This window comes from Gnatocerus cornutus, chromosome 5 (genome assembly GCF_029298725.1).
Source record: "Gnatocerus cornutus isolate USDA-ARS CGAHR chromosome 5, icGnaCorn1.1, whole genome shotgun sequence".
Taxonomy (NCBI): Eukaryota; Metazoa; Arthropoda; class Insecta; order Coleoptera; family Tenebrionidae; genus Gnatocerus; species Gnatocerus cornutus.
Genome location: NC_142237.1, coordinates 19,004,841 through 19,017,990, shown reverse-complemented (window position 1 = coordinate 19,017,990; position 13,150 = coordinate 19,004,841). Strand labels below are relative to the sequence as shown.

Here is a 13,150-nt window from a genome sequence, read left to right as displayed (position 1 = left end):
GAAATTTGTATTTCGAGATCCAACAAAAATTTTTAGATAATTTATTTGGACACTCTGTAATTCCGTTAGTTGTAAAACTACACTTATGAAATTTGATGGTGTCACTACTTTTAGCTTCTTGATAAAAGTTGCCAAGTTATAAAAATTTAGACTGCGAAATACAATTTTTAGAACTTTTTATTCGGGGTTCTAACAAAAAATTGTGGAAAATGTAATTAAAAATGCGAAGAACTCTGTAATTTTTTATTTTGTATCGATCTATTGAACATCTACGAGACAACTCCAAATTTAGATTATCACCGAATAGTTATCATTATCACAAGATTCGTTTTAAAGCCAGGTGAAGATTTTTGTCTCTACCCTAAAATAGCTCCTTGTGCGAAATTTGAACGACTAACAAGAACGATCCTCCATTTGAACCCGAAAACTTCCGGAAACGTTGTCTGGCTAACAAACGTTCTCAAATTAACCACAAAACCGCTTATAACTCATACGCAAAAACGGAAAAGAGCCGCCAGAACCTCAGTGAATCATCATCACCACATCTGGAGTTTGCAATTAATTGACGTCGTTTGAAAACATCCTAATGGAAAAACAGAAAACGATTCAACATTTGAAGTTTTTAAATCCTGGAATTCGGACATAACCATCCTGGAAAACTTTCCGATCGTCGTTTGTGTTAACGTAGTAAGTTAGAAGTTTTTCAGCAGCCAAAGGATGCCAAACTCCGAAAGTACAAGCGGGATTGTCTTCAGGATCGTAGTAATGGCAGCGCTTCGTGACGCGAGTCGAAGGGACGTATTCAAAGATGTCGATGAAGTTGCACAAAGGGAGCAAAATCCCAAGACCTGCAAAAGAATTCGACTCAAAAATTATAAATACCGACGCATCCTTCGTGGAATTATTGAATCAGAGTGGTTACTAATTATTCTGGATTGTGATAAAAACAATTTTCGTCAAGTCACGAATTCTGGATCAAAAAGCGATGCAAAAACGGTTTATATAACAATATTAGATTTCTCTAAAAGCTGTTTCATAATGCACAAGCCGCGGCGAATCATTTCCGCATAAAAAATTTAACAACGGATTTTGAAACAGCTCCAAACCACTTCCTAAACGTAGTTCCGAAAAGTGGACAAGCGTGAAGATAGTAATTCACGGTGATTAAGCGACACACGATTTTTTCTATTAAAAAAAAAAGAATTTATTTAAACACTATGTAATTCAGTTAATCCATGAGCTGTTGTAATAAAATTTATGACTCTTGCTTAGTTACACCACAAGAATTTAAATACAAATATAGGCACAAAATTTGAAAAATTTTAAAAATGTTCACCACAAGGTTTTATAAAAAAGCAAAAACTATCATTTATTCCGCATAATCATAAAAACGTAATTCACAGAATCAATTTCAATTAAAATAAAGATATTATTAAGACCAGTTAGGTCATTTTTCTCTAGAATCATGTGCATTGTAATCAAAATTTAAGGTCATTTAAATCAATAGATGAATGAAACAATTAAAGTAATTATAGTTCGGATAACATTTTGTTTCCGTCGTGGAAAATTTGTAAGTTGCATCCGACTAAATTAGTTATTTTAATGGAAAACACGCGGTAATTAATCATTTTTCTGCGATTTCTTAAGAATATAAACAGAATTGCGCGCATTGTTTATGACACGATTCATTTAAGGGTGTTGGAAATTATCAAAATGATCCTATTTCATTTTACCAGAATCTTCGAGCTAAATTTTGCTTAACTGGTTTGCACTACTATAATAAGGTGATGCAAGTCGTTTCGATAACTAGGCTGCGTTCATAAAAATCACTCTGTGTAAAGTTTGAGTAAAATGTGACACAAAAGCGTTCATAAAGATGCGCAATGCTTTCTGTCACTCTCCGCACCCCGTTGAAAATTGTGCTTCAATTTTTTGGTTTAGAAAAATCCATTTTTAAAAAATTTTTTGTTTATTAAAAAAATCTACATTTTTTAATATTAACCAACTTCTCCCGCACCAATGATTTTGGTCAAATTCCTAAATCGAAAAAGAAGCTCGAGATCTATCTACTGGCCAAATTTGGGATCGATCGGACAAATTGGAGAAATAAGGAAAAATGAAAATCAACTTTCCGAAACTTTGATCGGCCATAACTCAGTTATTTGTTGTCGGATCTGAATTTAAATTCCAGATTTGGAATCTGCGGAAAATTCTGCGTACACTGATGTAAATAACTTAAGTTTACTCTAAAAAATAAGCGAGATATCGATATCTGAAGTTTGGCATAGTTTTAGTTATAAATTTTTACGAAAATTTGCAAATTTTGACTGTAGAAAAATCAAAGAACTATTTCTTATGTAAAAAATCGCGAGAAAAACGATGGCGTAAACCGCATCTCAATATCTGAAATAGTTTCGGAGATATCAAGCACGAATTGATTCGAACCTTCAAAAATTTGGCCCTCTGGCGACAACCCAAAAATTCAAACGACCATAACTCAGTTATTTGTTGACGAAAATTGAAAATTCTCATGTTTTTGGATTCAGCTTGACATTCTGCGTAAAATGAAACCCAAATTTGTCAAGTTTCCTAAATAAATGAAAGTTGTATTCGTCAAAAACTGATTTGAAAACGTCATTTTCAATCAATGTTTTCAAAATGAAAACGACGTTTATTAGCTTTGAATTATACATCAGTCGAAAGAGGAGCTCGAAATCTATCTACTGCCCAAAGTTGAGATTGATTAGAAAAATTGTTTACGAGTTACGGCCAAAAAAGAAAAAATTGAAAAATTTTTATTGATTGAGTCGGAATTTTTTTTTGAGAAAAATTGACTATCGAATTTTGGGCTCTTGATAACATTTTCTAACGTAAAATGCGCCGAGAAAAAGAATGGCGCAAACCGCATCTCAATATTTCAAACAGTTTCCGAAATATTTAACTATTTAACTTTAAAAAATAGAAAAAATGAGGAAAAATGAAAATCAACTTTCCGAAACTTTGATCGGCCATAACTCAGTTATTTGTTGTCGAATCTGAATTTAAATTCCAGATTTGGAATCTGCGGAAAATTATGCATACACTGATGTATAATAACACAAGTTTGCTCGAAAAAATAAGCGAGATGTCGATATCAGAAGTTTGGCATAGTTTTAGTCATGAATTTTTGCAAAAATTTGCAAATTTTGACTGTAGAAAAATCAAAGAACTTTTTCTTATGTAAAAATTCGCGAGAAAAACGATGGCGCAAACCGCAGCTCAATATCTGAAATAGTTTCCAAGATATCGAGCACGAATTGTTTCGAACCTTCAAAAATTTGGCCCTCTGGCGACAACCCAAAAATTCAAACGACATAACTTAGTTATTTGTTGACGAAAATTGAAAATTCTTATGTTTTTGGATTCAGCGTGACATTCTGCGTAAAATGAGCCCAGATTTGTTGAGTTCGCTTAATAAATAAACGAGGCATTGGCCAAAAACTGTTTAGAAAACGTCATTTTAGGGTGATTTTCAATCAATGTTTTCAAAATGAAAACAACGTTTAATAGCTTTGAATTATATATCAGTCGAAAAAGAAGCTCGAAATCCATCTCCTGGCCAAATTTGAGATCAATCGGACAAATATTTTACAAGTTATGACCAATATTAAAAAAATTGAAAAATTTTTATTGATTGAGTCGGAATTTTTTTTCGCTACAAATCGACTATTGAATTTTGGGCTTTTGATAACATTTTCTAACGTAAAATGAGCCGAGAAAAAGAATGGCGCAAACCGCATCTCAATATTTCAAACAGTTTCCGAGATATTTAACTTTAAAAATTACGAAAATTAAGAAAAAATGAAAATCAACTTTCCGAGACTTTGATCGGCCATAACTCAGTTATTTGTTGTCAAATCTGAATTTAAAATCTGGGATGATTTGGAATCTGCGGAAAATTCTGCCTACATTGATGCATAATAACTTAAATTTACTCGAAAAAATAAGCGAGATATGCATATCAAAAGTTTGGCATGGTTTTAGTCATAAATGTTTGCGAAAATTTGCAAAATTTGTCATGTCATGAATTTTCGCGAAAATTACGTTTTATATGTATGTGATGTACCTATTTGTCAAACATTTAAATAACCACGGAAACCGTTCATAAACGCAACAGCACTCTGGCGAATCTCAGAGTGTTAATCACATCACTCTGACGTCACACGGTCCAATAGACGTCTCACTTTATGAACACACCCCTAGTGTACCCTATGCTAAAAAAATTGAAGCGCTCGATAATGCTTTAGCGCCATTTGCTTCAATTTTTTCGCAAGTGACAGTGCAGCAACTGCGCTGCGCATCCGATTTGCGGCACTGAATTAGAATTGACCCCTGAGACTGCCTTATATTATTGCTTAACAATGGATCTAGTCTTGAGAACGGTCAATAAGTGCACATAAAGGTTTCTAATGTCGTGTTACTAACTTCCCAGTATCTACCAACTTTCAACATGCAGAACATAAAAATAAATAATAAATAACAAATAAACAAATTGTCCACGTGAGAACATTCGGTACATCCGTTCAATCTCATTGATAATCTCTTAGATTAGTTTTTTTCGTTTCTTGCATACTGACCTAAAAATCCCGACGACAGAGGATTCCGTCTGAGTCTACTCGGAAAATTATTTTGGAGAAAATCCCACAACTCCCACAAACTCTGCGGATTTAAAAGGAAAAATCTAGCTTTGTCATTCTTCTTCTTGTATTCAACATACGCAGGAAATAAATTAAATTCGGGTTTTTCAAGCCACTCATCAAGCGGCACTTTATAATTGCTCGGATCCCACGCGACGATAGTGACATTTTTATAGATATCTGATTCGAGAAATTTAAATTCATTTCGTGTAACAACTTGGGAGTTCAAAAAACGAATCGTCGTCTTTTTGCCGACGTCTTCTTCGAAGCCCCTGGTGGGGGCGTGGTTAAAGCGGAGAACCAAGTCGTGGGAGTCTAGAAATGAAATTATCATTCTGGATTTTCTTGAACGGTTTTACCTATCGTTTTTCCTAAACGCGAGCCTTTGAGCGCCCCCGCGCTCGCTACGATGGCGCAACTGCCTATTTTCTTGTTCTCGAACAGCCCCCGCTTGGGGAGAAAATCCCCCAAGTTGTGCGGGCCCCCGTCGACATCCCCGCGTTTCAAAGTCTTCACTTTGACTCGTTTCAGCTCGCACATAATTTCTTTCGGTGATTTGTTCTCCAAGTTTCCTTTGGAGCCTTCGTACTGGACGTTGTACGGATTCTCCATTCCATTCCTAAGAACGTTGCCTTCGTCATCGAGGACCCTCCTTAGCTCCTTTAGAATTTTATCTTTGAACTCCGCCGTCTTCCGCGAGCAATCCTCGGAGGTCTCATTACTAGCACACGTGTATTTCTTCGTGTCCAACTCAAAGTCTTTTCCTTGCAAATTTGGAAATCTCGGCTTGCTATTTTTGATTAAAGTAAAAGTGATGTTGTCTCTAAGGCTGTGCTTGGCCCGGACTTTTGTTTCTGAGGTGTTATGGGTCTTGTTGTCGGTAGGAAGATACCCTCTGTTGTAATAGTAGATTTGTTGGTCGTACGTGGATGTTGTGGTTCCTGTTTGGCGTTCCATAAACATCCAGTACTGGGACCACAGCAGGTACATGTACCCGCACATCCCGAAGAAGACCAGGTTGATAAAAACCCATATGGACACCACTAGAGCTCTCATGGTGAATTAGCTGAAACCGTGCCGAAATTCAAATTGAGCACCAATCTCCCACAGTAAAAAATCAATATCCCCAACCCACAATAATAGTAAAAACGGAAAATTCAACAAAACTAACAATTCTCTGAGTGGTGAAAGACTTGAATACTCACGGTTTACGATATGGGGCTGTTTTCCTATTACGAAACGACAAAAAAGGCATTTTTCGGCAGCCCTTGCTTACCCCTGGAACTTATGCCACACTGCGAGCATGCGTGTTTTTTGTTTGTCATAATCACTTTCTAATTATGCCCTCATCGTCTCTAATCGACGAGTTCCAGAGAAGTTGGTTGACTTCTTTGATTGGAATTGCGCTTCTTGTTCTTGGAGTTTTGTTGCTCACGTGGAATGAGGTGAGTTTTCCGGTTGAGGTTTGAGGTTATGTTGTGTTTGCAGGGCAGGGCTGTGCATCATGCCCATTCTCTGGACGAGGCCTACAACCATGTCATCTCGCTCAACACTTATGAAAAGGTGCGTCCGGAGCTTGATGGTCACCTAGTTCACATTACCGGGCCTCTGCTAATTGACGAACCCCTGACAGAGCCTGAATATGGAATATCTATACAGGCTGTGAAATTAAAACGGAGGGTCCAAATGTACCAATGGGTGGAAGAGCGCTCGTGAGTTACACTCTCCACTCACTAAGGACCTAATTAATCAATTATAGCCCCCGAGACTACGGAAATAACGACGACGAGAACAACTATGCTTCTTCTGACTATTATTATGTGACTGAGTGGAGAGACAGACTAGTGGATAGCAGCACTTTTTATATACGACACGGACACCACAACCCCACGTAGCCTAACAGTCTAAGACTTGTAGCGAATTTAATGCGCGTTTTTCAGGGAGATTCCCCTCAAAAGTTACGTTTACGTCTCTCCGTTTGTACGCGTGGGTCACCTCACTTTAGGAACGGAAATCAAAGAGAAGTTTACCGATTACGTTGAAGTCACGAGCGATGAACGTCCTGAAAGACGAGACGTGAAGCTTCACATGGGGATTTACTACCATTGTGACGACGTATGGAACCCCGAAGTTGGGGACATCCGCGTCCAGTTCTACTACGCTGGAATCAACAACGAAATTGTGCGTTTTACCACGTTAAAGACAATTTTGACTCCAATTTAGGTTACAGTAATCGCGATGCAGAAAGATGGGGCTCTCGTTCCTTACACGACTACCAAAGGCCACAGGCTGGCTCTCTTACGCCATGGAGACCTCAGCATTAATCAGATGTTCAACGCGGAGCACTCGGACGTCAGATTAGAAACGTGGAAGCTCCGAGCTGCCGGAATTTTTATTTTATACGCGTCTTCCATCTGTCTCGCTAGACTCATCAAAATACTCTGTGAGGTTCCAATTTGGTCTGAATTCTAACGCAGAATTGTAGTTTTCAGGGTTCCGTTTTTGAGGAATATTGTTGTTGGTGATATGACGTCTTCCACGAATTTCGCGATTTCGGTTTCAGTCTCGCTGCTTGTGATTGCAGTTGCTTGGATTTTGTACCGACCGATGCTGGGGGCGGGATTGGTAGCTGCAGCGATTAGCCCGTTCTTTTATTGTACGATTGGGATGTACAACATTGCCCAGAATCAGAATGGGTTCTACAACAGATGAATTCTAGGGAAAAGCGAGTATTTTAGTCTCCGGAAAACGCAGAGGAACTGGAGTTCCACGCGCTGGGTTGTATTGTAACGAGAGCAATAAATATGCAGAAAGTTTTAGGTTTTTATTGTTAAAGGCGCTGAAAATTTGAAATTATAGTGTCTTTAGTTTTCTAGTTTTGGTGGCACTAAAGGGGAACAAATAATCGTACGACTATTCCACATACACCTGATTGATCTAATTTTCTTTAAACACTCCCGCTCAAGCCTGAAATATGATTAAATCCCAATTTACGGCCTCCAGTGGTCTTAATTTCCTTCAAGAATTTCAATTCTTGGTAATTTTATGTCCTCACGTTGGTGTGTCTGCCACCCCTTGTTGACGTTGTCATTTCCATTTCCATTACCTATTCTGTGATTTCCATCCTAACCTCAATCAACAATCATGAAGTTTTGTTTCCTCCTCACATTTTCCATGTTATCAACCTGTTGCAGCTCTGAAGAGGTTTGTTTAAAGAGCGAAACGTCGAGTTGTAACAAATCTCACGTCAACAAATACTCTAAAGGTAGTGTTACACTCTCCAACTCGTTTACAAGTAAGTTTCCAGATGCGAACTCGAAATATTCCAAGTTTCTTTCACTGATCAACGCAGCCAAAGACAGGTACGTCTCCTGCGACAACACCAAATGCAACTGCCACGCTCCACTCATATCTAAAGACTTGAAGGTGTTCAAAAAAGGAATAGACTACCAAATGATTAACAATATCAAAAATAAGTAAGTGAACTTTTGCGGCAACAGCAACTTCTTGTGGGCGTTTCTAGAGGAACGAGGTATCAGATTATTGACCACAGACTGTACCGAGATAAGAACTGCATGTTCCCTGCCCGTTGCGCTGGAATTGAACACTTCCTTCTGGAGCTCCTACCAGAACTCTCAGACAGCGAATTTGTTATAAACACGCGAGATTGGCCCCAAATTCATAAGAACTACGGGGGGTTTGGCCCGGTTTTTTCGTTCAGTAAAACAGGGGACTACCATGATATCATGTACCCCGCCTGGGCGTTTTGGGAAGGGGGCCCGGCAATTTCATTATATCCTACTGGAATAGGTCGATGGGACGTTCACCGCACCAAGTTGGGTAAAATCGGAAATGACACAGCATGGGAAGATAAGATCCCCAAAGGTTTTTTCCGCGGCTCTCGCACTAGCGCGGAAAGAGACCCATTGGTGCTCTTATCGCGTGAAAAGCCCCATTTAGTGGACGCTCAATACACCAAGAACCAAGCGTGGAAGTCTGACGCGGTAATGGGATTTCGTCGTGACTGTCTCATTTATTTTTTGTCTTCAGGACACTTTACACGAGCCTCCAGCTCCTGAGGTGCCGTTTGAAGAACATTGCAAGTACAAGTACCTCTTTAACTTTAGAGGAGTCGCTGCTAGTTTCCGATTCAAACACGTTCTCTTGTGTAAATCTCTGGTTTTTCATGTTGGAGACGATTGGCTGGAGTTTTTTTACCCAGCAATGGTACCCTGGATCCATTACATTCCAGTTGAAGCAAACAGTGGGAAAGACAACTTAGAAGAGTTGTTAGACTTCGTGGTCAATAACGATGAGGTTGCTAAAGAGATAGCGCAAAATGGGTACAACATGATTTGGAACAATTTGAAGATGACCGACGTGAGCTGCTACTGGAGGAAACTCCTCAAAAAATACACAAAATTGCTTAATTTCAAGCCACAGCTTGATGACAGTCTGGTGGAAATAAAGAAATAATTTGACTATACGCAACAATGACAATAATTGACAATAATTAGCTTTAAGTGTTGTATTGAGTAACCGTGATATTTTGTTGTTAGATTAGAAGTGTAATAAAACTTGAACTCATTCACCAAAAGTTTATTTCCTCAAAACCCCGCTGTTAAATTTTAACAACAAAACGTATCTTGGACGAGTTTCGTCGTCAAAATTCAAATCCCCAAGAGTAAGAAATAAAATCTCTTACAACACCCCGTCCATGTTAACATTGCTCTCGCTCCCGTACAAAAACTCGTACATGGAAGAAGCCAACTCGTTAATCTCTTCTTCGGCTTTGGGGATGTTGGCCGCCTTCCCCGTCCGTCTTAGTTCGACATCATTGTCAAACTCATCGTCTGTAACTCCCGCGTACTTCTCTCTGACGTCCTTCATGATACAAGCTTCCAACTTTTTGTGTTTGTAACACTTAAAGAAGAACATTGGTCGTATCAACTCGCGGGAAAGAGGGGATCTGTCTTTTTTAACCTCAGGGACGCATTGCTACAAAAAATTGTCAAGACAGGTTACCAGAGGAGTCGCAACATACCGAAAACTGTTGACAGAAAGTCACTCCGTCTTGCATGTCTCTCTTGAGTTCCTCGCCAACGGGTAAGTTTGAAATGCGTTCGGTGATCTTCTGGAAGTTTGGCTCCAAGTTCTCGTCTAAATAACCGAGTTCTTGCATAACGCAGGTGACGTTGCGTACTTTACTGCTCATCTTAGAAGTCAGAGCTTCTAGTTGAGCCTTAATATCCATGTCCCTCTGAAGAAACAATGAGAGGATGTCGTTAAACCTTGGAGAAACTTACCGAGACTCTGTTTCCATACATCGACTGTCCAAGAACGGGATAGCCACCGTACGGCGACTGTTGAGGGAATCCGGGATACATGAACGGACTAGCGGGATACCCGGGATTCGCGTACGGCAGACTATAATAGGGCGCCATCCCTGGAGAGGGAGCGTACGGGCGGTAGTACGGGGGTGGCGAGTTCTAAAAGTCCATCATGAAAAGTGGAAGTGCACTTCTTTCACTTACCGGTCTGTACGCTAAAATCGCCTGATGAAGCTTTTCCGCGTCGAAACTCGGTTGTCCTGGGTACAATTCTTCGTTTTTGTTAGGAGGCGCGGGTTCGGTGGTTGAAGGAGTTTCAAGAGCCGAACATTTGAGGCAAGCTGCTCTCATTTCTTTGCGGATTTGGCGGACGACTTCGGGACCGAAACAACTCTCGTATATCTTTAAAATTTCGCTTAGGCACATGTGGATTGTAAAAAATTGTTACCTTCATCATGGCGTACTTCTTGAGGAATTTGTCTTCACTGCCGCCGAACGAGGCGGCGGTAAGGGTGAGGGCTGAGAGGGTCAAGACCACGAGGAGCTTCATTTTCTGCAAGGGGAAGAATGGATGAATGGGCGAAGCGATGAATGGAAGAGTTGCGATATTGTTAAACACGAACGTGTTTATAAACAATGGGATGTTTTTGCTTACATTGTGGTTACATAATTGTAGCGACTCATTAATTACTCTAGTTTTTAAATGATTTAAAATAAAAAATTAGGATTCCAAAGTTATTAGAATTTTTGGGTTTTTAAATGTATTCAATTTAAAAAAAAAATAAAAATTTAATCCGTTAACAGGAAGTTAATTTATTTTTTTATTTTAATTTGCTGCAAAGAATTTCTTCCACTTGAAAGCGTTCCGGCTTTTTTCCTCCATCAAAGAACCCAATTATGCCGATACCTCGCTCAGAAAATTGATAAAATAATTTAGCCATAAAAGTTTAACAACACAACAAAAAAACTTTGCAAAGGTCAACGCTCCAAAATAATGCTCCATCTTCTTCATTTTGTCCAAAGCATCAAATTAGTGAACTTGCAACTCCCACGGTAAAAACCGCTACTTAGAACGTAATTAAATAAAATTTATGCAAACATATTTCGCGCCATTAACCGTGGATCTTCAATCAAGTCGTGTTTATTCAAATTAAATAAACATCCGGTGGAAAATCGAAATCAATCGAAGCTCCGTTAGTGGATTAATAAAAACATTTTGCAAGAGCTTGCGTAACGCGTAATTATGCTGTCCGAACAGATTACGAGCCTTCATGAGTCAAAAGTGGCACGACTGGGGCATTATTGATCTAAATCAATCATTGTTCAGTCTGACACGCACGTTTTTCCGTTATTGACATCAATTTTTATTTGTTTGTCATTTTAGGGTACCCCGTTAGCCGTTTCGCAATTTCACTACTCGAATTGGGCTCATTCATAAAGACCTAAGTCATCAACGGTACCAGCAATCGTACCTTTTTTTAAATTCCACAGAACGGGTTTCAAGTGTCCGGTTCATATGAGCATCCCATCAATTTGATCGTTTTTGTTTTTGCGAACAATTCCCGTTTTATCATTTTTTTCTTAAAATAATTGCTACCGCTTCCACATTCATTGAAGTTAAAAGAAAAAAATCCAAAACGCGAGTTCTTAATTAGAATTAGCGAGAGTCTTACCTTGAGTCGAACTTGAGGACACCACACAGAGCTCGTCTTCACTTGAACTCAACTTGTTTTCGTTCACCATTTATATTCTTCCACCTCTTCCATCCAGAAGATGCTTGACTTTTTGTTACCATTTCCAAGTTCATGAGTCCTGGAGGTGTGATCGATGTGGGAAAAGGATTCGTTAGGTCAAACTAATAAGCTCTATTAAAGTAATTGATGCATGTAACAGAGATGTTACAATTTGCATCATTTTACCGTTTTTAAATCTGAATGCAATTAGACCTTTTGGAACCGCAAGAGTGCCAAAATATGTAAATTTAAATGTACAATACTCATGTTTCGGAGGATTTACATCCAGTCCCGTTAGTGGCAATGATCACATTGAAACCACTGGACTTTTGTTGAACTTTTCCGCGTCCTCTCAACTTCTTGCGAAGAAAATTGGTCTCGTTAGCCGTTTGTCTTTCTTCACCTGTTCAAGGTGTTATTATCACTGCTGGAAATGGCACGAAAGTGCTCAAATTACAGATCTTTGTTTCTTCAGGTTCGTTGATCTATTGGAATTTTTTTTTCGGGATCTATTTTAAATATTTGTCTGCCTTTCAGGTTTCTAACAATGAAGAAAACGTTTCGTTTCACTCCACAAAATTCATATTCAGATTTATTAAAAACAAACATTGAAGCTCTGAGCTGTGTATACAGCGCAGCTGAACGTGTCGACTTGCATAATTAATGTTTAAATATTTGCTTAACATTTTGAGGTCCACCAATTTCTTAAAATGCGCTCTGTCAAGTTCAAGTACCAACGGACGTGAAGGAGGGCGAAAAAATTAATTGAAAAATTTTTAATTAAAAGAAAATAATTAAAAGTCAGGGACAACAAGGAAGAATGTAAGAAATCTGAAGAAAACAACAATAATTTTAAGAATTTGGGGAATTTGAATAAGATTCTAAAGAATTCGGACAAAAATCTGGAAAAACGAGAAGTTTAATCAAGAAATTGAAGATTTTAAGAAGGGATTCCTAAAACAATCTGAAGAATACGAGGCAGAATCTGCAAAATAAATATGAAAATGTGAAAAATTGGAAAGGAAACAAACCAGTCAGTCTAAAAAATGCAATCAAAAAGTAGTTAATGTGATCAGTAAAAAAAATATAGAAAAATATTACTTATAGGCAAACCCGTTAAAAATGGAATAAAAAGAGGATGAAAACTGGAATACGACACACATTATTCCGTTTAATACCAAGAATTGATATAAAACATAATCACCACAAACACGTGAAGAAATTTCCCATTTCCGGTTTTCTTCGGCAACTTTATGCAATTTTTTTTCACTAATAAACGGAATTAAAATTCATCTAAACTTTTTACCGAATTTTCTTCAGCAGTTTTCCCCATTTTCTATCAAGCAACCTCCGCCACAAATTAGCGGATAATTGTCAGTTTGATCGAAGATAAAATTCAAGCGGAAGATTC

The 13,150-nt window shown here is 38.4% G+C and overlaps 4 protein-coding genes across 4 annotated transcripts; 2 read left to right on the top strand and 2 right to left on the bottom strand.

Annotated features, from left to right (window-relative positions):
• Positions 1-229: 229 nt before the first annotated feature.
• Positions 230-5,972, bottom strand: SiaT (beta-galactoside-a-2,6-sialyltransferase). Its single transcript, XM_088036402.1, has 4 exons — positions 5,882-5,972; positions 5,036-5,742; positions 4,617-4,991; positions 230-848 (listed from the first exon to the last, which is right to left on the bottom strand). The coding sequence occupies exons 2-4, from the start codon at positions 5,730-5,732 to the stop codon at positions 607-609; spliced, it is 1,314 nt and encodes a 437-aa protein (XP_087892528.1). The 5' UTR covers positions 5,733-5,742; positions 5,882-5,972; the 3' UTR covers positions 230-606.
• A 44-nt stretch (positions 5,973-6,016) lies between these two features.
• Positions 6,017-7,492, top strand: Tmem43 (Transmembrane protein 43). Its single transcript, XM_088036450.1, has 6 exons — positions 6,017-6,121; positions 6,165-6,388; positions 6,436-6,567; positions 6,617-6,857; positions 6,900-7,119; positions 7,162-7,492. The coding sequence occupies exons 1-6, from the start codon at positions 6,017-6,019 to the stop codon at positions 7,386-7,388; spliced, it is 1,149 nt and encodes a 382-aa protein (XP_087892576.1). The 3' UTR covers positions 7,389-7,492.
• A 277-nt stretch (positions 7,493-7,769) lies between these two features.
• On the top strand, positions 7,770-9,263 carry LOC148175451 (O-glucosyltransferase rumi homolog). Its single transcript, XM_088036436.1, has 4 exons — positions 7,770-7,941; positions 7,984-8,152; positions 8,200-8,680; positions 8,727-9,263. Exons 1-4 carry the CDS (start codon positions 7,821-7,823, stop codon positions 9,150-9,152), a joined length of 1,197 nt encoding a protein of 398 aa, XP_087892562.1. The 5' UTR covers positions 7,770-7,820; the 3' UTR covers positions 9,153-9,263.
• On the bottom strand, positions 9,261-11,786 carry LOC148175450 (uncharacterized). The gene is made up of 6 exons (XM_088036464.1): positions 11,680-11,786; positions 10,455-10,559; positions 10,211-10,408; positions 9,983-10,165; positions 9,721-9,936; positions 9,261-9,674 (listed from the first exon to the last, which is right to left on the bottom strand). The coding sequence occupies exons 2-6, from the start codon at positions 10,554-10,556 to the stop codon at positions 9,378-9,380; spliced, it is 996 nt and encodes a 331-aa protein (XP_087892590.1). The 5' UTR covers positions 10,557-10,559; positions 11,680-11,786; the 3' UTR covers positions 9,261-9,377.
• Positions 11,787-13,150: the final 1,364 nt, after the last annotated feature.

Bases quoted from the DNA above. Each gene is read 5' to 3' on its own strand.
- SiaT (XM_088036402.1), bottom strand. From the start codon at position 5,732: ATGAGAGCTCTAGTGGTGTCCATATGGGTTTTTATCAACCTGGTCTTC. The intron at 4,992-5,035 runs GTAAAACCGTTC...TTTCATTTCTAG, and splicing joins GCGTTTAGGAAAAACGATAG to ACTCCCACGACTTGGTTCTC. The intron at 849-4,616 runs GTCAGTATGCAA...ATTCTTTTGCAG, and splicing joins TCTGTCGTCGGGATTTTTAG to GTCTTGGGATTTTGCTCCCT.
- Tmem43 (XM_088036450.1), top strand. From the start codon at position 6,017: ATGCCCTCATCGTCTCTAATCGACGAGTTCCAGAGAAGTTGGTTGACT. The intron at 6,122-6,164 runs GTGAGTTTTCCG...TTGTGTTTGCAG, and splicing joins TGTTGCTCACGTGGAATGAG to GGCAGGGCTGTGCATCATGC. The intron at 6,389-6,435 runs GTGAGTTACACT...AATCAATTATAG, and splicing joins CAATGGGTGGAAGAGCGCTC to CCCCCGAGACTACGGAAATA.
- LOC148175451 (XM_088036436.1), top strand. From the start codon at position 7,821: ATGAAGTTTTGTTTCCTCCTCACATTTTCCATGTTATCAACCTGTTGC. The intron at 8,153-8,199 runs GTAAGTGAACTT...GGGCGTTTCTAG, and splicing joins ATTAACAATATCAAAAATAA to AGGAACGAGGTATCAGATTA. The intron at 8,681-8,726 runs GTAATGGGATTT...TTTTGTCTTCAG, and splicing joins AAGCGTGGAAGTCTGACGCG to GACACTTTACACGAGCCTCC.
- LOC148175450 (XM_088036464.1), bottom strand. From the start codon at position 10,556: ATGAAGCTCCTCGTGGTCTTGACCCTCTCAGCCCTCACCCTTACCGCC. The intron at 9,937-9,982 runs GTAAGTTTCTCC...TTGTTTCTTCAG, and splicing joins TGTATGGAAACAGAGTCTCG to AGGGACATGGATATTAAGGC. The intron at 9,675-9,720 runs GTATGTTGCGAC...AATTTTTTGTAG, and splicing joins CTTTCTGTCAACAGTTTTCG to CAATGCGTCCCTGAGGTTAA.